The sequence below is a fragment of the Anarhichas minor genome, unplaced genomic scaffold (genome assembly GCF_050575085.1).
Source record: "Anarhichas minor isolate MPS153535 unplaced genomic scaffold, ASM5057508v1 ptg000007l, whole genome shotgun sequence".
Taxonomy (NCBI): domain Eukaryota; kingdom Metazoa; phylum Chordata; class Actinopteri; order Perciformes; family Anarhichadidae; genus Anarhichas; species Anarhichas minor.
The window spans coordinates 14,759,524-14,785,122 of NW_027466453.1; the positions used below are offsets into that span (position 1 = coordinate 14,759,524).

At 43.0% G+C, this 25,599-nt stretch overlaps 1 protein-coding gene across 1 annotated transcript; it reads right to left on the bottom strand.

Annotated features, from left to right (window-relative positions):
• Window positions 1–1,642: 1,642 nt before the first annotated feature.
• Window positions 1,643–25,599, bottom strand: grid2ipa (glutamate receptor, ionotropic, delta 2 (Grid2) interacting protein, a). Its single transcript, XM_076086704.1, is given in 23 exon segments — window positions 1,643–1,862; window positions 2,614–2,778; window positions 2,876–2,994; window positions 3,113–3,242; window positions 3,361–3,447; window positions 3,756–3,911; window positions 4,028–4,224; window positions 4,346–4,432; window positions 4,953–5,040; window positions 5,152–7,623; window positions 8,695–9,026; window positions 10,067–10,235; window positions 10,356–10,462; window positions 10,841–10,999; window positions 11,113–11,264; window positions 11,685–11,981; window positions 12,441–12,510; window positions 12,732–12,836; window positions 13,914–14,167; window positions 22,183–22,337; window positions 22,429–22,761; window positions 22,857–23,167; window positions 24,640–25,599. Coding segments are annotated over 23 exon segments (6,108 nt in total). The 5' UTR covers window positions 24,722–25,599; the 3' UTR covers window positions 1,643–1,781.

The window sequence follows — 25,599 nt, forward strand, 5'->3', positions numbered from 1 at the left end:
CGGTAAAATGTGTGTGTGTTTGTGTACAGGCTTATCTCACAATCTCTCAAAAATATGTAATTAACAAGTGTTAATCTGGGATTTTGCCACAGCAGGACAGATAAACTGGTTGTAGCAATAGCAGGTGCGTCAGCAGCAGTAAAGACATGAGGAGACGGTAGTAGGAAGTGTAGCGTTGTGATTCCATTCTTAATCTTGTTTATTGTCCGGTCAATAATACACTTGTGCATACAGTATTATTTCTCTATACGATTTCCATAGTTTTTACATCAAAAATCTTAAAAACTAAGACATCCAGGCAAAAGTAGATTTTATTCCATTCGTTGTAGTTGTCAGCATTGTTAGGATACAATACAAAATACAGACAGAACACTTCTATAGGCCTTAAATGGACGGTAACGCTTTAGAGGTTTACATTCTGTAATTTAAGCAGAAAAAAACAACTTGGACTATTAGAAAACAAAGCTTTTACTAGCTGCACACATTATTATTATTATAACAATTTGCCTTACCATTTTAAAATATCACTTGGAGACTAAATGTATGTTTCACGGAGCACTGGCACATCTCATAAGCTGTATTAATAACTGTATGTAAAATGCTGCATCTGCTACACTATACTTAATGACTTTATGGTTGTTCCATATGACACGATCAATAAAATAAATATTTGGGTAACACGTGAAAGTAACAAAGTGCTTCATATATACTGTAGCATCTGCATCCGTTTCCTTTATATCCACTCTCATTCTGAACAATACAAACACAATATAGTTCTGTTAAAGTTTCATATAGTATAATAATATGTAGTATATCATCCAACACAGTTAAACATTCACATATTGCACACTGCCCGCTCCACATAATCCCACCTCTACTACCTATACTTTGCAGGTTAAAGACTGCAGACCAGATGAAGTTGACCCTTGGACCAGTTAAAATGTATAAAAACAAGTGGTAGGGTCCAACTTCCCACTGATGTTGTCTCATATATACACATGTTAATAACACTTTAAGTTAGAATAAGAAAAGAAGAAATCATATGGAAATCCGGTAACAGTGAGGAATAGATACAAAGCAGTTAATGAAATCATCCGGACAAAAGTATTTACTTGAGAAAATACGCTAAACTTAGTCAGTAGAGAATTTATGTTACATTCAGTGTGCCGGGTGGCTTAAAAAAAAAACATACAGAACACAAAAACAAACTGCTTTTGTGGTTTTCTTCGAAACCACCAAGAGAATGTGAATGTATTTTTAATTTAATATCTAGTTCAGGATAAAATGTATTTTTGTAAATCTATGTCTTAATGGTGGATATATAACAAAGATTTCATTGTAGAATTGTAATAGCACACATACACTCAGGCTTAGAGAAAGAAATATTTAACTACAGGATGTTACTGAGAAACTGTCTTTCAAATAGTCGAGATATGACGACGGCCTGACAAGGTTTTCTATGTAGCAGTTTTAGTCATTAAAGTTTTAGAAGGATATACAGTATGTACTATACCACTGGTATAAAGCTATTTTGGCCATCTTTGATGCAAAATACATTTATTCTTGCCTCATGTCAATGCTTCTCCTTTCCTTAATTTTACCAAAAACACATGGATACATAAAATCTATTTTTTGCCCAAAATTGTGCATTAAGGAAGTGTGTGTGTGTTTGTGCATGTAGAAACTGAATGTGTGAATGTGTCTGCGTCGTGTGTGTTTATGAACTATGTAGCCATCTCCATATGCATGTGTGTGTGTGTGTGTGTGTGTGTGTGTGTGTGTTACCAGGCCAGAGGGGAGGCCATTCGTGGACTTCTGGGGCTCTTCTGATTTTCTGCAGCTTGCTGATCACTGAGAGCTCTCTTTGGTAAAGAAACAACAGAGTTTGTAAGCTCACATAAATGTATTATTACTTTTTTTTTTTTTTAAATAGCTTTTGTGGAATATGCTGTTATGTTGCGTGTGTCTTTAGTTATGGTTAATTTATATATATATTATCTTTTGGGTCTTTAAGATGTTGGTATTATTCTATGAATAAATAAATCTGATCTTGAAAGTGATATTCATTGAGGCTGCATGGAAAACAATTTGTGCTCGTGTAAACCGGAGAGAACTGAATGTGAACTGCTCTGAACGTTGTGCTCATATTGAGCTGCTGAAATCCAACTTTTGTTTTCGAATAACTTGTTTCAAATTTGTTTCTTAAAATTCTTTGTTCGGATCTGGCCTCCCGAGGGGCCTGTCAGGCTGCAGCACAGTGCTGAATACTCAGTGTCAACATAATGATCCTGCTACTGCATGAAGCTCATTATTAGCACCGCAGCCTGGCAGACTCTCTCTCTACATCTTTGATGAAATCCACGCTGTGCTCATTTCTAATCACATTGCACGGGCCTTTTTCTAAAAACAAAACATTGGCAGAGTAGAACATCTTGGACGTAATGAGGTAATCATAAGAGTAATTTATCTGCAAGAAGTTTCATGTTTTATTGTTTGGTGGAAGGCTGAGAAAGAACTACAGAGGGCAACATGCATATCGTTTTGACTGTAACACTAGAGGTGGGACAGCAGGAATTATTTTAATAAATTAATACCTGAATCTTTCTTTCTCACCTCAAATTTGTCCATGAACTCAGCAAAGATACCAAAGAAGGCCTCAGTGTTTGTGGCTTTGCTGTCTTCTCCAAAGTAAGAAGCGGTTTTGCTGAATTCCTCCATAGCTCTCTGTTGCAGGGACTCCAGAGACTGGATTGCTGGATGACTGTTTTCCAGAAAGTTCTACGTATACTGGAGTAAAGGGGCATAACTGTTTCATCATCTCCTCTACTATACCCATTTCATTCTTCATCAGTGCTCCAAATATCGTAAAGGATACACTCATGACGACAGCAAAGCGGTCCTCGGCAGTCGCAGGCATCTTCTGACAAGCTGAGCGAATGTCCTGGATGGTTGTATGAAGGTCATTCAGATCCGATGTGATAGTCCTCAGGTTTACTGGCGACAGAAAAATAGAAGGAGAATGAAATCAAAAAACACAACAATAACCAATATTGAGCAAGTGCTCAGTCAATTTAAAATGTTATCGCTTTGGTGCAAAAGAAAATGTATCTACCTTTGACTGCAAGGGGAACCATAGTTAAATCTTTGGAAAAATCTAACACATCGGGGAAGTGGTGACATAACGACTTGACCAGAATATGTAAAAACGTCGACTTCCCATCCACTGTTTTAGTTGTGCTCAACTGCAGAGGACACAATGAAGTCATCAACTGTATAAACATAATACGATGAGAGAAAAAACACAGACTTCTTTGAAAAACATTTGGTCACACGGTTTGAATATGCATTAGTATGATGTACCTCTGTAAGGAAGTTGATCTTAAAGCCTGTCGTCTTGTTGGTTTTCGGCTGGCTGTTATTCAAGTAGTTCCCCATCGCCAACACAAACTGATGAGAGACAGAATGTAGCGAGCAGAAATGTAACTCTGTCAAACAACTACTTCATATACAAATGTTTGTAACAGTTTCAAATGTTTTTGATCTCTCATATGAACTCGTGGATAATGCATTTTTCATATATTTTTATTCTTGATGTCTTGCTTCACTTCAAAGTCAAAAATCCATAAAAATGGATTCAAGTTCAAGAAAAAAGAAAAGAAAATAAGTTTGTCAATGTACTTGACTGTTTATCTGATTAAAAACGTTTGTGCGGTGTGTCTATAAACAACATGTTCTTGTACTTAACAGCAGGCTACCTCTAGTATCTTAGCGAGCTTCTTGCTCGTCTTCAGCTCGATTGAAGCCTTATAGAGACAGTCGTACGCGCCCCTCAACTCCTCCGTCTTCTCCTGCAGACAGCACTTGAAGAGGAGGCACTGCAGGCGGGTCTTGTACTCTGGTACTGATAACAACTGATGGATAACACACAAAACAAGCAAAGAAGTGAGTGGCGATAAACGCAATAACGGCATATGGACAATGTAAGACACAGTAAAACCCACCCGTCCAAACCCTGCCAGGACTATACCTGCAACACAAACTGGTCTGGCTCACTGAGTTTGCTGGCGTCCTGTCTGTAACATTCATACTTTTTGACCTCTTCTGCATCAGGGGCATACAGCAGCAGCTGTTTGATGTGGGCCGGCTCCAGCCTATCAGTGACCATGTTCATCAGCACCTGGCGCAGCTCACCGGGAGACAGCTTCAGGTGGGCTATGAGGATGGCTTAATGTTGAAAGGACAATAAACAGAAATTGTGAATTCCTAATTCTGAACCATATATGAGAGCATTAATCTGGGTTCATGAATATTGGAAATATGTAATAATATACCATGTTATACTTACAGGCATTGTAGGCCTTCTTATGGGACAGGATTTCAATCACATCTTTCTTTCTGAACGTTTCTGTCAGCGATGGCTCTGGAACAGGCACTAAAAATGGGATCAGTGTGAGTAAAATGCCCCAGATGTTAGGAAGGCACAAACAGACAGTCGAGAGATAAATGGGAATAAAGATTTTGTGAACATCTTACATTTTTTTCAGCAGGTTTGGAGCAAATTACAAGGAGTACAAGTGCAGAATAACAAACTTAGATCCCACAATTACAGTCAAAAATGAGAAAAATTATAGGAAAAGTAATTTTAAAAAGAGCTGGGGATTCATGGGGTGTTGCCTTTTTTTTTTAGATCAGTCAGACAGAATTCAGCGGTGAAATACCGTATATTTAATGACTAAATAATCACACCCCAAGGAAGCAGAGATCCTAGAACTTGATAATGATGTGCTGCTAAGAAATAATGATGCATGTTGTCATTCTGATTAAAATACTGTATTTGTAGCACATGAGTAGGGCTTGATGATAATTCTGGAATGCTTTAATATAGTCTTATGATTTTCGGCAGTGCCTCCATTTAAAGCACTGCAGATATGCATACAGCCACTTGTACTCACAGGAGCTCTTCTGTGTCCCAAAGTGCAGCTCCAGATCCAGATACTTCACCATGTCATGCAGTTTGTCATAGTCAGAATTTGCTCCCAACTACCAAAGACATGCAAAAATGGTGAATTACAATTTCATGAATGTTAGATCATTTTTCATTTGGAATTAATGAGGCATCAGCTCCCCAAGTCCAAACCCCACAAAGCTCACCTGTCCCCAGATAGTCCCCTCTGAGTTTTCCACCTGCTCCCAGCGTAACCTCTTCACACTCATGTGGTTGGAGTCCATCCTGGAGAGCAAAGGCCTGGGCAACGGTGGAGGGGAGCAGGGCGGGGGCAACGGTGGAGGCGGAGGGGGCTCCAGGTGCTCTGAAGGGTCAGATAGCGAGTGCGGGAGGGACTGGGGCTGGTTTTGGCCATGGGATTGCTTATGGTGGGACTGGGATTGGGGCTGGTGTTGCTGCTGCAGCAGGTGATGCGAGGGCTGGGACTGCGAGCGGGTGGCTTGGGTGGAGGGCTGGACTTGGTGGTGTTGGGGCAGAGGCTGGAAAGAGGAGAGGGTGGGCTGGTGTGGCTGGAGCGGCTGAAAGGTGGAAAGAAGAGGCTGAGGCCTGTGGGGCTGCTGGGGAGGGTGGATTACATGAATCTGGTGTTGGTAGTCTTGCGGAGGTGGCTGTGGGGTCATATGGTGGATGTGGTGGATCTGAGGTGCACTGGAGTGGTGATGGGTCTGCTGGATAGAGTGGGGTCTTTGGGGAGAGGGTTTGGTGGGCTGGGGGTGATGGGTTTGGTGGATCTGCTGTTCTTCGTGTCTCCCTTGCGGTGACACTTGGGTCTGATGATGACCTTTAAGACTTTTCCGACTCTGATGGGAGTGGCTGTCCCGGTTTAGCTGAAAAGGGAGGGAGGCAGGCTCCTGCTGGGCTTCATGCAGAAGCTCTGTGGAGGAGTGGTGGGGCTTGGTTTGGTGCATCTGGTGGGCTTGATTGAGCAACTCTGTGGAGGAGTGGTGGGGCTTGGTTTGGTGCATCTGGTGGGCTTGATTGAGCAACTCTGTGGAGGAGTGGTGGGGCTTGGTTTGGTGCATCTGGTGGGCTTGATGGAGCAGCTCTGTGGAGGAGTGGTGGGCTTGGGGTTTGTGCATTTGATGGAGCAGCTCAGTGGATGAATGGTGTGGTTGTCCCTGATGCATCTGGTGCGCTTGATGGAGAACTTCGGACGAAGAGTGGTGGGGCTGCATTTGCTGCATCTGGTGACCTTGGTTCAGAACCTCTGTTGAGGAATGATGGGCCTTGGTTTTGTGCATTTGGTGGAGCATTTCCGATGACGAGAAGTGGGCATGGGATTGTTGCAACTGATGGAGCATCTCGGTAGAAGCGTGATGGGCTGGGGCTTGGTGCATCTGGTGAAGCATCTCCACAGAGGAATGGTGGGCCTGGGGTCTCGTGCCCTGATGACTTTGGTAGATGCCCTCAGCATATTGACCTTGTTGGCTTGGGTGGGCTGTTGGTTGGGGCGATGCCTGGTGTGGAGGTGGGGCTGAACGGGACTGACGTCGGTGGTGATGACTCTGGTGGGCCTGTTGCTGCTGTGCTTGATGCATCATATACAGCGGATGGTTAGCGTGCTGATGGGAGGAATCTGGAGAGGGGAGAGGGGGTAAGGACTGGTGGAGTTGTTGGGGAGGCAGCGGTGAGTGGGCTTTCTGCTGGGTTGGCTGGTTAGGCATCGAATGGTGGCTCTGGTAAATCTGTTGCTCTTGAAATGCTTGTTGCTTCTCGTAGGCCTGACGCTCCTCATATGCTTTAAGCTCTTCATAAGCTTTTTGCTCCTGGTAGGCTTCGAGCTCCTCAAGTGCTTTTTGCTCCTTGTAGGCTTGACGCTGTTCGAACTCTTTTTGTTCTTGGTAAGCTTGGCGCTGTTCATATGCTTGTCTTCCTTGGTAGACTTGTTGCGCCTCGTACATTTGTTGCTCTTCAAAAGCTTTTTGCTCCTCATACGCCTTCTGCTCTTCGTAAGCCTGTCTCTCCTTGAACATTTTCTCCTGAAAGGCCTGTTGTTCCTGGTAAGCCTGCTGCTCTTGGAACAGTTGTTGTTGTTGTTCTTCATAGGCTTTCTGCTCCTCATACGCCTGCCTCTCCTTATATGCTTGTTGTTGCTCCACATAGGCTTGTCTTTCCTGGTAGACTTGTTGCTCTTGGAAGGCTTTTAGCTCTTGTATGGTAGCATGGACCTGAAGGTCCTCTCTTGGGGGCAGCACTTTATGTAAGGAGTGCCGTTTAGGTAGTGGATTATTGCGGGGCGGAGGTGGGGGAGGGGGGCCAGATTTGCGGCGGATGGGCACATATGCTCTTGGGGAGTGTTCAGGGGTGTAGCTAAGCTGCTGCTGCTGCTGTTGCTGGTGCTGAGACTGAGTCTGTGCAGGTGTTGGAGGTGGAGGAGGCGGGTCATTGAACTGAACAGGCGGGGGTGGCGGAGGGGTCATCGGGGGTGGAGGGATGTGGTCGGAGGAGGAAGAGTAGGTTAGAGAGGAGGCATTCTCTTCTCCACTGCTGCTTTGAACATCACTCGGACTGCTGAGCTCTGGGGCCACAAATCCTCCATTTTCATCTTCGTCCACCGCCAACTCCTCTTCATTATCGTCGTCATCATCCTCATCTGGGAAGCCCATCTGCACAACATCCTGGCATTAACACCAATTACACTTCATTAGCCCTTCAAGGTCAAATTGGAACTTGTGAAATTCTTTTACACATAAATATGGTCATTTAAATAAACTGGGCAGGTTCTACAGGATCACCTGGCTATATTTATTTGCAAGAGCTGTACAAACATCGTTAGAACAGGAACATTTTTACCATACACTTATTGGGCAGACTTGACAGCTTTAGCTGTCATCAACTCAGTTCACTTAAAGGCTTCTCACATCAAAAGTAGTGATCAAGATGTCTTGGGGCAAATCATGTGTAAAAATAACTCATTTAGTTGGTGTGTGTTTGACCTGCCAAGGAATTTGTGACTTTCAGCAGGTTTTAATGGTTGGGTGTGTTTTAAATTTTGAACGTGGCGCTGCTCTTTTGTTTGCATTTGGATAACAGAATGTGTATTTAATGATTCTTTGAGGTCAAAGTGATGGACCGTAAAACTTACCTGAAACAAACTATACAGGGAAAGAATGTTGCATGTGAGTCTGTTTACATTGCAATTTTATTTTTGCAAAAGATTATTCTCTAAACCTAGTTTTACTCTAAATCTTAAGTTTCACTTTGTCTTATTTTACAGGAGAGTATGTTCTGTACCCGTTCTGTATGTGTATGTGTGTCAAGGGGTCTGTCCTATTTCACATTTGGACGCACAGCCTACATACCGTGGGGAATCAGTTCACCATGCAGAATTAACCCGCTATCACCAAAAATGATGGGAACATTGGTATTTTCACAAGAACTGTACAGCTGATAGATGACCCTATAGGTCTTTTTCTTTCTACACCAAACAATACGACCTATAAAATCATTTTCAACACACTGTTTGAGACTTCTCTACTGTTTTAGTTTCCTTTTGTAGAGTAGTAATTAAATAATTTGCAATGTGCAGCACAGATAAAACGATTCAGATTGTTGAACTGATAACATCCGACTACATGCACACGATTACTAAAATAAACATCAATAGTCAAATGATCAGCTAATTCTTTATAAATGTCTCTTCATATCGAGGCTACAGACTTCATATTCATTCATAACTCTTACTTTACCTCCTCATAGTCGTTCTCCGGTGTCAGAAAGTCATCAATGATGGCCACCCTCTGTCCCAGCTGCTCGCTCAGTGCATCCAGAAAGCGATCTGTGTCTTCTGAGCGAGGTGGTTGAGAGAAGGTGTAACGCCGCTTGTTGCTGCGGACGCCGGGGGGAGTAGATAGGTAGTCAGGGGGCTCTGGGGGTGATGGAGGGGGACTGTCTAGGCTGATGTAGGGGTTGGACTCCCCACTGGTCTGGCTTGTCAGCCCTGATGAATAGAACTGGGATTGGGGAGGGCTGGGGAGGGGCTCTGGCCAGCATGTAGGGGGTGGGGGGCCTTTTCGGCTACCTGAGATTAAGGACGAGACATTCAGTGTTATATAATGACGGCTAAATCTCTGAAGCATCATGTTAGGTGCAATGACTCTCTACTGTCTTTCAGATGTTTAAATAGAACAAATACATAAAGACTAAAAGTAAATAAATTCAGTAAAGTTTGGTTAAATTAGTAAACTGTTAAAAATTGTTGTTTTCCAACTAAATCTACAATAAACCACTAAAAATATCAACACACTTTCCCTTCTAGACAATCTGTAGAAGGTTTCCCAATCCCCCAGCCCCCCATTCGATTTTTAAAAAGCTCCAATAAATGTAAATGTAACAAATTGTTATTTAGTTAAAAGTAAAAAGAGGCTTTCTCTCTACAATGGAAAATGTGAAAGATTCTACACAAAAGGGTCAAACTTAAGACGTCTCTCAGAGGAGCTATACATTGCAGAAAACACTTTTTGGATTGAAAGGGGTCTTAAAATATGTGTTTTCTAGTTCCACTTCCACCATCACCATATCCTCTTTACTGTATGCGGTTCAATGTTGTCAATATGGATTAGATTAGACTCAACTTAAAAGTGCCTTCCTTCCACCTAACATGCCTGCAACCTGAGTAGATTGAATATGAGGGTATTCGTATCTCCCCCTCACATGTGAGCTCTACATCCATATCCCATGGTTAGACCAAATCAAGTCAAAGGAGGCAACTTGTTAAAAAAATAGTGCTATATCAAGGTGTGTGATGTCAGCTCTGACCTTTCCTACACAAGTCCTAATCTAACAAGCTCAATTTTAACTAATTGCAACACCCAGGCTGAGAAAATCTCCTCTATTCTGTGTATTTATGTACACAAAGTCACAAATATTCTTTCAATGCAAAATTTAAGGATATTCAGTTGAGTCAGAAATGGGTTGGCTACCTTTGGATTTAACATTTTGTTATCCTCCTTCTCTTCCATCAAAAACACAAACAGTACACACTTTCGCACACAATATATCCGCAAGGTATTCATTTTTTTTACAGCGAGTTAAATATAATTCCAGCTGCTAAGAGTTGACTGTGTGTATACTTTAAGCTACCTGTGTTAGCATGTATTGTAGGGGAGGCTGTGCGCGAGGGAGGCTCCAGATCCAGCAAACTCTCGGGAGTGGGAGGAGGACGACTCTTCAGAGACTTGGACCTCTTGGATGAATACATGTTCTCCAGTTCAGCGTACACTGCTGACAGCTTGTATGGTGGAAATGTACAAAGAAACCAGAGTAAGAGTTGCCCTAATGATGAAGTGAATGGTGAATCCTACGTTGATATTTACTGTATGTTTTTTCCCATGAGGACTTTGGTACGTACATTGGTGAGGTTGTTGGGAGTCTCAGGAAGGGAAGTACCATCTCCTGACTGTCTCTCTCCTGGAGCCAACCTCATACCCGTCTCCAGCACTGTCTCTACACGGAGGCCTGAAGCAACCAGGTAACCGAGTTAGCTCTGGCTCATATACGGTGGCCAAGTTTGGCCAGGTGTTAGGAGGTAGCTGATTTGGGCTGACAGTTATCTCCGCCTATCTTTGGGCCACCAACCAAACTATAACTATTATTAAGTATATAAAATCTTAAAACCGTATGAACTAAACTAGTGTGAGCAACACTTGCCACGTAAAAGAAATTGGAAGCTGGAAACAAAAAGCTGTGTTTATGCTCTCAATGAGGATAATGTGAATGCTGAAAATAATAGCAATGGTGGTGATAAGAATCAAGGGTGTCATGGTGGCGCACACAATAATTCTGCATGGCGTTGCTGTTGCTATGGATTATAATGAAGATAATGAAGTTCTGTACCCATGCCCAAGTGTGTGCCAATGACCAGGTCATCAGAGCTACGTCCCCTCACACTGCTCCTGTACGTGGTCCCTGTCACCCTCATGGAGCTGCTACGTCGATGGGGCTCGGAGACAACCTCGGGCTCCGGAGGAGGGGGAGGAGGTGGTGGTGGTGGAACTGGAACACACACACATATTGGCAATGCAGAGGAAGAGGCAAAGGTGTATGAAGGGCTGGAGCACCCCAAGCTGATTGCACTTCAAAAAATAACTCAAAACGTGGGCACACACCTGGCGCTTTGTATCCAAGAAAGCGTGAGATCTTGCTCTGGCAGTGCTCCTGCTCCTCATACGTCAGCAGCTGGTAAACAAACTGCCAGATCACCTGTTTGGCTGGAGTATCCAGCACCGGGAACACATCCACGATCAGAGTGTCAACATTCCTGTTGCCATGGAAACACAGGCAAGGTGACAGAGATCGCCTGGCTTTCCAATCAGAGGTCAAAAGTTGAGCTCGTGGAAATGGTCTCCCACGGGTGTGGCAAACTAGACACGAGATTAATTCTGTGTATTCCAATAGAAGCCCATTTTGTTTCCTGATTCCTGTGTTAAATTGTGACACTTAACCACCTTATTTTGATATATGTTTACCTCCAGAACTCATTTTTTTTACTGTAATTTACATGCCAATTATGGTTGAATATAAAACACATACCAGCCCCAACACTACAACAATATAATCATATTCAGTTATAGCTCTCAATAAGTTTTGTCCCCCTCCCCTTTTCCTTTTTCTGCACATCACTTCGTGTCCATCTATCTCATCCCACTCCCCCTTCTCCTCCCCCTTAGCCTTTGCTCACCTGTGCTGGAAGAAGTTCTCCAGAGCCTTGCAGATGGTGTACCTCTCCTGGATGGTCAGCAGGTGTTCCAGCTGCTGTCCGAAGGTGCGGCCCTGAACCCGGATGCTGGGCGGAAGAATCTCTGCCACCCACTGCAGGGAGCTGAACACAGGGGAGCGGGCACGCTCTGTGGGAACGCCGCCCCCCGCCAGGTCCTGCTCCGCCAGGGTGAAAGTAGGCGGACCATCCTCCACTACCAGAGTGGGCATGGCGCCACTGCCCTGGAGCATCGACACCACCTTCTCATGGGAGGACGTCCTACAGGCAGACACATGGTAACGCATGGAAACACATGAACACACACTGCGACAAGCTTTTAACTGCATCTGCAAACTATGCTTTTAGAAAGAAGCTCAATCCCCCAATTTAAATTAGTTTGGCATTTATATTAAAAGCTTTTTGTATTCTGCAGATAACATGATATATCCTGTAATATAAAGAAAGTTTTACATTCTCAGGGGAGCTTCTTTATCATCGTTTGTCTTTTCAAGAAACTGGTCTACCAAATCTTTCCAAAATGAGATTTCCACTCAATTCAACAACTGCGTGAGCTCTACAAACAACAAAATATCTCTAACAGGGGAAATATATCACCACATTTACCTGTGAATATAATCATTTTCTATTAAATTAGATTTAGAAACTGCACGTTTTTTTATTGAACTTGTGCACAAATTTGCAAAGAATTGATAAAATGAATGCGGGTGAGAGCTCAACCTCATGTCCAGTCCATTGAGAAACAGAATGCGGTCTCCTGGTTTAAGACCTGCCTTGTCTGCTGGGCTTCCTGCAGAACAGAAAATGAGGAAGAGATATCTGATTTGATCATTTCCTCATTACACGGACAGTATAGTGGAAGCTTTATGAAGAAAAAAAACTGTTAAAAAGGTACAAAGTTATTACAGCGTGATAACTAAAAGTACTCTCACACGACAACAGCTTGATAATTTATACATACACACAAATAATCATAATGAGTGAAATACACACACATTTTTTTTTACTTACCAGGGATGACAGAGTCAATCCACACTGGAGCATGGCCTCTTAGAGTGAAGCCAAAACTGGCGTTACCCTTACACACTCTCACTGTCCTAAAGAGAGAAATGTGAGCTTTGATTAATGACAGGACAGAGGAATAAACAGAGGCTGCATAAATTAAAAGAAAAGCAGGTTTTCACAAATATATATATATATATACGTATATATACACACTAATATAAAAATGATTAAAATACCAATAATAATTTTCCTACAGTTAAATAATACATGGGCTACCATATAGAAACCCTGCTAGACTTAAGTAATATGACACAAAGGACACAAACTGTGCTTAAATAAGGGTGGTAGAATCCATGTATCACTATAGCTCATTGCACACAGTGCAGGGGCTGTGATCTGTTAAAAAAGTTATCTGCAATGAGACAAATGATGCAGTCTAATCTGGAGTCCAACTGCAGATTTCCATATTCAGTAGACTGCTTTAAATTCCCATGCTGCATGAAAAACCAAACTTAAATATGGACAGTATATCCCAGGGGAAATGTATAACATCCTCATAAATCAACCATAGAAGAGATAAGGGTCATTTTATTCTTACCCTTTCAAGAGATAGTGAAAGGATGTTTGTACTTATGTTGTTTACCATCATTTAATACTGATGTGATCAGGATTTTGTTATCAGAGAACAAACTGTCATCAGTTCATAAAGACACAACAAGAAACAATGTCACAGCAGATGAAGAGAGCAAGAGGAGAGGCATGACTGTCTAAATAGGTTTATGTTCCCATTGGCTTAATCTCTAAAAGGGTCTGTTTTTCACTTAACTCCCACTCATCTTAATTCACATAAATTCCATGCTACACAGGAAGACCTGTCACACCAGTCCTCATGTAGAATGGTTATAAATTTGATCAGACGTAAGAAAAGAGGAGATGCTATTTTAGGACAACGGGTTTTCTTTGAAAGCTAAAATGACATGGCACTGTGTAGCTGGTGTGAAAATGGGATGACGATGATGATGATGATGACGATGATGATGATGACGATGATGATGGGACTCCTGCTGAGAAAAGGTCAAAACACGCAGGAACTATAAAAAAAAAGACAGGATGAGCGAAGAAAATACTGTTGAATAAAAATCTGCAATATGACACTTCATACAGACCTGCAGTTGGTGGTGGTGCCACTGGAGTGACCAGCTATGAGTGAGGTGGTCTTGCGCATGCCGCGGGCAGGGGGGACCACGCCTTCCTCTGCGTGGGTGCGTGGCACTGAACTGGCGCGGGTGGACACCAAAAGGCGTTCGGAGTGATCCTCACTCCGACTGCGGCGAAGGTGGTTGCGGCTAGGGTCACTGAAGCTCCGCCCTTTGATCCGGCTCATCAGGCTCTGGGACACCACCTCATCAAAACGCTCCCGGTGCTTCTTGGGAATGAAGATCCTGGCGAACATTGTGGGATCAGACACAAACTCAGAAATAGGCTTTACTGAAAATCTTGACATCCAACAAAATCATATCAGAGAAGCATTCAGCCAAAAACCCCCACAAAATCTAAAGTTATTCATCCTGATCTCTCAAAGCATCCATCGTCCAATGTATCCAAGAAAAAAACAGAGGGATTCTTGCTCCGACTACATATTGTTCCAGCTGCAGGATCCACTTAATTGGTTCAAAAATAGTTCAGTGCATATCGTCTCATGGGAGGGCCGAGGTAGGTAGAAGGGATTGGTCCAACATTAGTTTTTGTGTGTTTTTGTGGGTGTATGCATGTGTGTGAGAGAATGAAAGAGATAAAAGATGAGCTTTGTCTGTGTGGTCCTGTCACAGCAGCAGCTGCAGGTAAGAGTGTTCAGTATCAGTGACAGTTCTCTGCTAATACGCAGGAAAAAAAAAGGAAGCTCAAAGCCAGAGCCACCTCTGTGAGAAAGTGCTCCTCTCCCCCTATCAGTGTTACTTTCCCCTCCCATAATCGACTCCTTATGCAGTTATCCTCTTAAGGAAAAACCCACCCTCGGATACTCTGAGATATCCGTTTGTGAGATTTAGGGTGTTCCAGGGCTGGGTTTGTAAGCGTAGTGCACCCACTTTCCTGCAGTCTGTTTTGAGTGCCGCATTAGAAAAGAAAGTGTCCAGTCAATAAAAAGAAGATTGTAGTGTTGGCATCAAACTTGTCAAATAGGGCTTGTATTTAAGCTGCCTGAGACTTGGTCTAAAAATGGTATCGCTGCCTCTTCTATGACAGAACATCAGCAAAACAATTTTATGACACTTACCACTGATGTTTTGTTCCGCTTTAAATGTCTACTCCTATTAAACCCCCTGTTTATATTAGGCCAATTATCTGCAAGAACAACACAGATACATAACAACAGATATGACCCAGATATGGAAGAATCATTGCCAATAACTGTTGTGAAATATGTTTCAGGCTACGATTTTCCTATAAATATAGAAATATAGGGCACCTTTTTTCTTTCTCTTTAATCTGATGGCTCTGCATACACATACACGATCAAACCGCCGTCTCACACCCATGTACACACACCTCATTTGTCCCTTTTCTATTTTGCATACAAAATGATGCTGCCTCCATCCTCAACACAAGCCTCTCTCTATCTCTCTCACTTCGTCATAAATCTCCAGGGTACTTCCACTGTGCTAAGGAAAAACGAGTGCTTTGGTTTTTCAGAGTGCACCAGTTCCAACGTGCATGCAGACACACAGCACAACTCTTCGCTCCAACGCTACTTTTGAGAATAAGGCTTAGTGGTACAGTTTGGTTTTCAAAGCTGTCACAGTCCTTTTGCAGGTACATTTGGGAAACATTGTTAAGAGGCAAGGATTAGATGATTTGGTAGTTTTATAAAAACATACAGAAAGTACTGGGTCTGAATTAAGAGTATTGCATAAGCTGAGCTGCTTCTTTTCAATATCTTACAATCCAAAACTGAGGGAAGCCAACAAATATTTCCCCTCTGGAGAGTTTGTACCTAAACAACAATCAAATTCACTAAAGTTCACAGCCTTTTGCAAGACTGCTCACACACATCAAAAAGTACGCCTGTAATTACAGCTATCAAAAAAACCCTGGGACCATATCCAAATTACATCAGTGTGCAAGTCTAACAAAACACTAACTTTACAACTTTCATAAACCAGGTCATAAACTCTAAAGCTGAAAATCCAACAGCCCATGCTCGTCGCACATAAAGATGATGAATTGAATCGGCTACATTTAATCATATAAAGAGTAAATCACAAGGCAGACTTTCTGCTTCGCAATCAATGCGTCAGTCTTGTGTCCAATTGACACACTTTCACCTTATTTATGGCTGTATTTTGAAAGTGACATTGTCCCAAACAGCTTTAAGTGAATAGCACTTCAGCAACAGTACAGTTGGTACCATCCACAACTTGTCTTGGTCTGATACCTTGTGGAGCCATGCACACACATGCAGTCACAAAATGGGAATACGGAGTTAACTGCTGATCACTGAGTTTGAGTTTGTGTGTGCCATCTGATAAGCGCACACGGTTTATTGTGAGTTAACCAATCTGTGGAAACACTGCTTGTGTCATAAGCAAGCTATATAAAAACAGCAACGACGGTGGCAGGCTATATCACAGAAAAAAAGTAAAATAATGCAATCAATTATGCTTTAAAAGTGTTTTTAAGCTGTTTTTAAGCTTATCTTCAATAAGCACAATCAACAGAAGCAGATGCTTCTGATCCCAGTATCTGTCGTCTTAACTCAACACTTACTTGCAATATCTCAACACAGAAAGAACAGACCTAAAAGATCTGTGCATCCTTGTGTTTCTTGATCTCACCACCACAATCAAAACTGTCAATCACACCATTTTATGACTGGAAAAGTGACTTTGACTCCTTGGCAGTATGTTACATTGTATTAACAACTATCTATATGTGTCAAAAAAAAAGTTAATCCATTATATGGTGTTCCACAGGGATCAATCGTGGGTCCCCTTTTGTTTTACCTCCATCTACAACATTAACCCATCACACAGGCTGCATTATAACCACAATGATGATGATATACAATCATATCTCTTATGGATGATCTTGGTCCTATCAGTACACTCAACAGTATTGTGGATGTGATGCCAGGGTGAAAAACTAAACATGAAGGCTCATCTTGAAAGGATAATCACTTCCATTGATACAATTTCATCTGATCACTATGAAACCATTCATATAAATAAAAGCCAAGGGAAGTGGTATAGATGGGTGACAGTGATAAAGTACTGCGTGTTTTTTTGCAGCAAAATGTCAAAACTTCCCCAGGGGGCTGAAATGTGCTCGTCTGTGTCTCCAGGCTATAGCAAGGGCCAGTTTTGTGTAGAACTACAACAACTCAAGTTAGAGACATAACACAACAACATAAATTGGTACAATCAGTAAAATAAAAAGGCGGAGTGGGTGACGAAGAAAGAAATTGGTTAAAAAAGAAAGTCATGAGTCAATATGAAGAATGGAAGAATAAAAATTGCAGGTCACCAGGAGTAAAATATGACAAAGTTGGAAACAAGGAAAGAGAGAAAGTGGAGAACTAGAGCTCTTTCTAGGCCAGGGTCATGCTACTATTGGGAATGAAGCAGGCAAGTATGTGCTTACAGGCGATGTAGGCCACAGAACTTTCCCAAACTACACTCATACGTCACAGTTGCTCAGACAAATGGCGGACAGAGAAAACTAAACTGAATGGGGCCATTTATTATGTATTTATGACAGTCACAAGGCCTGGCTCTATTGATTTCCAATAACTTTATCACCTCCATCACCTCTTCGTCATGCTAAGATCTCAGCCAAAGAATATTTCATTTGTCAAATCGGCCAAAATAAGTGAACAGAAACTTTACAGCTTTCCTCTGTTGAAGTTGGATGTAGGCCTTGGGATGCCCTGAATTATAAGGAGGGTGAGAGGAGTTTATAATTAGGCCTGAAGGAGGACACAGTACACAGAGGGATGAATGACAATTGCAATCAGCTGGAAAACTGATCGCCAGAACCATTATTATCAGACCCACTTCTGATCAGCTAATTTCACAGCTGAGCCAGTCGTTAATTTGCAAACACAAAACGTAGATGTAGACACAGAATTAAATTAAAAAGCCACAGACGGGAAAATCAAGAAAAACAGTATTTGTCAAACTCTTGAGTTTTGCAAGAATCTTGCAGTTTTCTCATCATATTTCACAGTTTCACATGCCAACGAAAAAGTGTAAAATAATCACCAATACAAACTTCAGAACAAACACACAGAAAATAGTTGCAAAACAATACTTCAGCAACTTCAGATACAAGTCAGCACAAACAACAGAAAGCACAGTGAGTGCTGCTGAGATCAAAAGAAAAGTGCCATACCGAAAGTGTCTGGAAAGGCTTCTATCCCTTCCCATGGCTCTTCGGGGCTTTGAGGAAGCGCCTGTGCTCAGTTAAGCAATGCAAATGCTTCTCCTCTATCTCAGTGAGTCCCCATCTAGTCTGAACGAACAAACTCTCCCGGACAAAGGGAAAGAAGAGAAAGATGATAAAAGGAAGGTGTCCTGGATCTCAAAAGCGTTTGCTGCAGGCTCGAAAAGCAGCCAGAGGAAGAAAGAGACAGAACGAGAACGAGGGAGTGAGCAAACTGTGAGAGTGGATGTGGTTCACATCCCTCCGCACCTCCAAAACATCCTCAGGTAGCATCATCAGCTGTTTGGGGCTGCACTCTTTCTTTGTGCCTATCTTTTGTCCCCTTTTTCCTCCAAAGAAGCCAGGGTCAAGTCAGGTCACCGCAGGGAAGTCTGCTCGGTCACAGTTAAAAGGATAATCCTCGTCACCGAGTCGTCCTTCATTTTGCAGTAAGAGGTAGTGAGTGACACATTTTCTCTTCCCTCAGTGGAGGAGGAAGGAAATAATGAGATGAACAAAGGAGTAAGTGAGGAGGGAGAGATGAGAGAAGTGGAGAGGAGAGCCCCAGCGGAATTTCATAGGCAGGTCAGCACAATGGCTGTGTGAGTCTGTGTGTGTGTGTGTGTGTGTGTGTGTGTGTGTACAGAAACTTTGTCACGTCTATCAAAATGTCTCCAGACATTTCCAGCCCAAAACAACTTGACTGACTCGTAAAACATTTGTAAGACAGAAACATTCTGGTATTCAAATATTAATGACAAAAAAAAGAAAACACTGCACTGCTCATGGGTTGAGAATGCATCAGTCTAATAAATTCATGTCTTTGTAGTCTATATACAGATTGAATATGAGGCAAAAGGCCTTCAGTTCACTATAATTACATTCAATTACCATAACACAACAGGACCGCAAGAACACAACAGCGACTAGATGTTCCAATATTGACTCTAATGATACTCCAGATACATCATCTTTTGCAGAGCTTTCAAGTGTTCAAGCACTTGCTAACCCCTGGGTGTCAGAGCCGTTTAAATCAACACTGGCAAATGTGTCAGAAACCTAAGAGAGAATTTATTAAAAGAAGTAGGCTGCTTAAAAATAGAACACATCCTGTGGGAGGGCGAGGCAAATCGGCGAGGGGACAGAGACAGACAGGCAGAGCACGGCCCAGCTGGTCAAGTTTTACAAGAAAATACAGAAGAAACAACTCGGTAAACTGTTAAGCACACCTCACATCCTCTGACCACTCACGGACTGAAGTGGGGTGGGTGGAGAGTTTTCCTATGCGAGTGTGACTGTCACCAGAAGTGACAGTGATTGAGGTGGAAGGAGAGAGACTGACAGATAGGCAGATAGAAATAGGGGGAGGAGACAGCGGATTAATGAAAGAGGGAGATTCAGCCTCAGTGGCAGACACATCGATTCTCCACACCTCAAACTACAACAATGGCATCCAGCTCATGATGAACAACTTTGGTGTCCCTTTTGTAATGTATTTATGCATGTTTGTTGTATTGCATTGTAATGTGTTGCATTGTGCTGTAAAATAGTGCTTGCTGAAGCATTGTATTGATAATATTAGGCCATTCATTTGTAATAACCTGCTCGCGGACTACAGACAAAAATGAGCTCTCTTGCCAACTGTGGCACATTTCTTTGAAATATAAACTGAAATATTGATTAATGCGCATTGTCCCTGGTAAATAAATAAATACTGGTGTTCCTGCTGGTAGGTTGGATGCACAACTGTTAGCATGGCAGAGACTAAAAAAAGCTGCCTTGAAGCACGTCTATCAAAAATATAATCAGCAACACATGTCCCCCAACAACAGCGAACTCCAACATTACATTTCTTCCCCAGGTGTCTGAGACATTTCATTGTCAGCAGCAGCCATTAACACCAACACCACCCTGCGGCCTGGCTCATGGACAACCTGGGAGCAAAACTCCCTCAGGCTCCGACCACAGAAACATGTTCACCAGATAGAAGCGCCGTTTCAAACCTGGAATATAAGATAAGGATAAGGACTTTCACAGCCTAATTGGCATAAACGAACATATTGCTGCACAAAACAGCACTGATAATGACAACACAATGACGCAGCAGGCAGAGGAAGGGAAGATGGAAAAACTTTGCATATCAAAGCATGTCAAGATTACAGTGCACCTGATCTTGACACAACAAAATTGAAGTATGGGTGCTACAGCTATCTGAAGTAAATATATATAATCTAAAGACAGACTCAGGCTCCTATTGGGAGAGTAACTGTACTTTTCTCAGTGGCTAGAGGTGAGGGAAGCAGCAAAAACAGTTAGTCCTCTATGGATACAGCTAATGCATATTTAATGAGCCTCCTGTGCAATACAAAGCATTTTCACAGGCAGCTTATTAAGGAAGGAAATGTGCTATCAAAGCTGTGACAGAGACAGCTGTGTCGGAGGAAACTGAGATGGCTGGACAACCGCTTTGTCGTTTGGCTGGAAGGAGAACGAATTACTCCCCAAAAACCAGTCACCAGAAAAACTCAACGCGAGTTGATTTTTACAAGACTGATACCATAGAGCGCTTTAAAAACACTGCAGGTTACTTCATGATCGATCAAACATCTTATATAAACTTGATGAGCAGTTACATGCTACAAAATCTGCAACTGTACAATGCCAAAGTATTTCTAAGTACTCACCTGAGGCAGCAATTCATCATTTCCTCCCACATAGACCTTCAGTGCAATGACTGCATGCATGTGTGTGAGAGAAGCAGTGCTGTGGGCACCCAGTCTAAGCATCTGCATGTTTTTCTGTTTTGGTATGTGTGCATATCTCAACCAGCAGCAGCAGCAAACTGGCTGTTGCAGCTAAGAGCTGTATGCAGAGGAGGGAATAAAGAGCATCCAATGATGTGATCCACAAAAGAAAAATGGTGCGTGCATCAAAGAGTGTATCACAGCTGACAGGGAGAAATGGGAAAGAAAGAGACCAACAGGGAGAAAGTCAAAGTGAGAGGAGGTGGGGACTGAAAGAAGAAAAAAAAAAACGCAAGTGTATGCAGAGGTATTGAGTTTTGGGTTTTGATTTTCCAATCAATGCTGATGAGGAAGAAATGCAATATTCTGAAGTGAATTTCTAACCATATTGTACCTGAGAGGGGCGACACAGAACAATTCTAGCACCCAAGGGCAGCAGTCAGTGCTTGACATCAGGGCAGTTATTCATATGTGCTCCTGATGTACACCTCTACCGCATTTCACAGCAAAATGCTGAGAGGGGGAGTTCCTAAATAATTGATTTCATAAGGTAAGTAAGGCGCTTTCGCTTCGTCTCTGTGCCCTTATTGTTGTGTAAAGTCCGTGCAGTGAATCCTTTACACACAACAGAATAGCAGTCTCCCGAGTGCACTTTTACAAGCGTTCTCAAAAACAATAATTGTGAGAAAACAATTTGAAATGTACAACACAGCTAGGACGTTATCTGCATGGGGATTTCAGTTAGCCTTGTTGAATATTATTTTCCACAAGCCACGAAATATAATAAATCATAGATGGCCGATTGAGTTGCGTCTTTGCGTTTCAAAAAAAGTTAACCATTAATTGAGACGCACAGTTTGGATTAGTTAAAATGTCTTGCTGGGCTGTTAATAAACTGTGCTCCTATGTTTTGTTGACGTTTTACAATGAAGTAGTTGGTCAAATCCATGTTTTTAGCAAAGCCTATTTAACCATGTAGAATGCAAACAAAACAAATCTAAGAAGAGTTTTGGTTTCAGACAGTAACATCCCCTACAAGTTAACATCTCAGTTACTTCCCCACAAGCTGAACTACAATGCAACTCTCAGATTTTTATTTTGCAGAGGAGTCTGTTTTAGTGCGGGGGGGGAGAGAAGGTCCAGTTTTAAGAAATTCTCTTGTGTCTGACAAGGCTTCTTTGATCACTGCATGAGAAGGACTAAAAAGACTGGATAGCCACGCAGACTCTAAACAAGACACACAACAACACGCACACAGACATGTTTGACGTTAAGTCTGTCAGAGCAACTGATACCTGACATTGTCGATCAGTTGTTGATGCTCCTCTGTGATCAAGATGTCGGGCAGGGCCTCAGCCAGACTGTCCACATCCCTCTCGGCAGCGTACTGCTTGAGCACATCAAACAGCTGTTCCTTCACATCTGGCTCCTCTCCTAGCACTTCCTCCACCTGATGGGTAAACAAACGCATGGACATTAATAAATGCACAAAATACAAATGAACACGAACACAAAATTACAAACACCTATTTCAGACGCACTCTCTTATTGAACTCCATGGCCTTGTGGGCGCGACTCTCCCTGATGCTGTCCCCGCTCTGCGACAACACCCTCATGCTGCTGCTCAGTCGCTTGGGCCGCCGGGCCATACTGAGCACGCCCAGACGCAGAGGCCGACCCTGAGCTGCTTTGATCATGGCTGCTGCTGTTTCGTGATGCTTCACTGGGATGCCGTTGACCTCAATGACGTAGTCCCCGGCCTTGAGGCCATTGCGACCAGCGGGACTGTTGGGCATGCAGTCCTCCACCATCAGAGGGCTGTCTCCAATGATGGTGAAGCCAAAACGGCCATCGGGGCCGGGAGCGACGTCAATCTGAGGAGGGGAAAAGCATGGATGTTTTCATCTGAATGTTTTTTCCCACCAATAAAAAAACCCCACTAAATATGGAGCACTGGGTGTCAGTTTACTTGTTCGATCCGTGACACCACTCCGATGCTGGGTGGCACAGTCTTGAGGGTCTGAGCCAGAGCGACCAGTGCTGGTGTGCTGAGGTTGGTCACATCCTGGCCCTCGATGTCCACCACCTGGTCCCCCGGCTGCAGGCCAGCCAGGTAGGCACTACTGCCCTCCACCACTGACAGGATGTAGCTGGGCCCAGTGCCACCTAGTCGGAAGCCGAACGCCTCAGGCCAGTTCTGATTGGTGGCTGGGAGGCCGAGGTCTGGAGGATGGACAGAAGACGAAACTTGGAAAAAGGCCCAAGTACATCGGTTTTAGACTTTAACAGGTTTTTAATCGGGAGCTGAAATGTTTTACTGCTTGTAGGATATGTATGTTGTATTAGCATGTAGGAACATTGCTAATCTGGTGCAAGCTGCTCATACAAAGAAGCAGGTGGTGAGCTGTAAAATGGAGGTCAAGCGGTGCGTTGGTTTAAATAGGGCATCTCAGTGATGGAGCTGTAGCAGTAGGAACACGAGTGTACCTAATGAAGCCACACATGAAGACACAGAAGTCAAGTCAAAAAGCACGTTTAGATAGATAGATTTATTTTTCTGTACATTGAATGACAGTAAAAGGAAAGAATAAAGTGAAGCAGGTTATTTCTGACTGTTGGTATCTAGTCCACATGAACTGCTGGCCTTCCCCTGGTCACTGGCCTCATTCTACTGCAGCAGAGAATGTCCCAACAGGCTGACTTTACTTTATCTCCGCTCATCTAGATATGTTAAAGACATGATATTACAGGGACCCACTTTATGATAGGATATTGTGGATCACAAAATGAAAATCTACACAACCTTTGTGCTTGTGGATATTTTTGTTTAATTTTGTTTAGTTATTATTTCTTTGCATTTTTTTTTTTTTTTTAACATTTGTATTAAAAGGATACTTACAGTTAAAAGGGCAAAATTAGAAACTTCACCGGATACGATTTCAGTGTAAAAGCAGAAAACACCTGAATATGTTATTTTATGAAATATGTTTGCCTCAAGTCAAGGCAGCACTGCCACTCCCATCAAGAAGGATTTTAATTGAGTCTCAACATAAGACAAAGTGTCTCCACGGTGCAAATTTGGAAGGGAAAATTTGACATGGGAAAATATAACGGAGCACATTTTTGTGAGATACATTATAAAACTGCAGATACACAAACAATTGTGTAGAGTCATCCATCAAACCAGCAGCACCAAACTGCTCCGTCTCCATCTTTCTATGCCTCTGATCATTACAAAAAGAAAAACAGAGGAAAAGTGAGACAGCCGGAGAAACACTAAATTAGAGACGGGAAGAAAGAAAAGTAACAAACAAGTGCGACAAAAGTGCGAAAAAAATTAAGTCTGTAGCAGACTTTGTAAAGAAATGTAGAAATGTCTGATCGGCTTCAATGCAAAATAAAAAGACAAATGAGATTTCACTGGAGCACAGGGCTTAATATTCATGGTGAGATGTGGCTGAGTGAATAAAACATACATCACATCCAAAGACTCACAGAGAGCCACAGAATGTGGTGTCAGCTCGCTGAGAGGAAACATCAAACTGCAGCTGATTACTGATCTAAAATAGATTGACATGGAAGCTGTGGATCATAATCTTTTCACTCAAGAGGATTGTCAAGACTTCTTTCTGCAACCCAGTTACACAATGTCAGCTTTCGCTCTTCTCTTCATCTTACCTCCAGCAGATGAAACAGTTCAGGAGCATCACGTAAAAAAAATAAAAGACTACTATTCAGAGAAAGAGACTTACAGAAATCTTTGGAGGCACTCCGGGTTCCAGACTTGCTCTGGCGCAGGGAGAAGCGGCCCTTCCTGCTCAGGAAACGCCTCATTCTCGCCCGGCTTGCGGCGGGGCACGTTCCAGCCAGCCTCTCTTCGCCCCCGGCCTGGAGGTCGATGCAACCAAAGGGTGGCCTCGGACACCTTTGTGCTGCTACTCAGCTGAGCTCACTGCCACCAAAAGCCCTCTTACCCAGCTCGGCAAATCAAGTGTACCTAAAAAGGTCACATCTGTAGGGTATCTGGGCCAATGCCTCCCTCTGTTCTCAATCGGAGAAGCAGCGGTCTGCAGCTGAGGAGAGGGAGGCCGGGGGAGAGCGTCTCAAAGTCAGGCTCTCCATCGTGGGTGAGGCGGTCCAGCCTCAGCCCAAACCCTGTGGCTGAGCGATGATCAGAAAACTGGGACACGCTCACTTGGTCCTGAAATGGTTCTTTGCAAGAAAAGGTACTGCGAAGCCCCATTTTTCTATAAATACCTTTCCCTCTCTCTCTCTCTCCCAGCCTCACTCGTCCTTGGTTGCTCATGTAGATGGGGCCCTCTCAGAGGGCTGAGGAGTGACCCAGAAACCAGTGTGTGGCGTACCTGCCAGGGGACACTTCTCTGATTATAGCGGCTACGTTAACCTCAAGGTTACCTGTGATATTTAAGCTATGGCGACTTTAGTGTTGGACTGCAAATGCGAATGCAAAGTTGACAGCATGACATCGGTCGGCACAAGCCCCGTGGAGTGTACGTGTGTCCCAGAGGATGCTCCGCTTTACCTGGCAGGTGCGTGTGGTTTCAAAGCAGGCGGTATTCCCATGATGTGACATTCACTCTACAGCCACACACTTCTAAAAACAAAGAGAAAGGAAACAACACTGCTACACAGGATGATAATAATACAATGATACTGCATGGTTTTAGTACATCATAGTGATCAACGCAGGC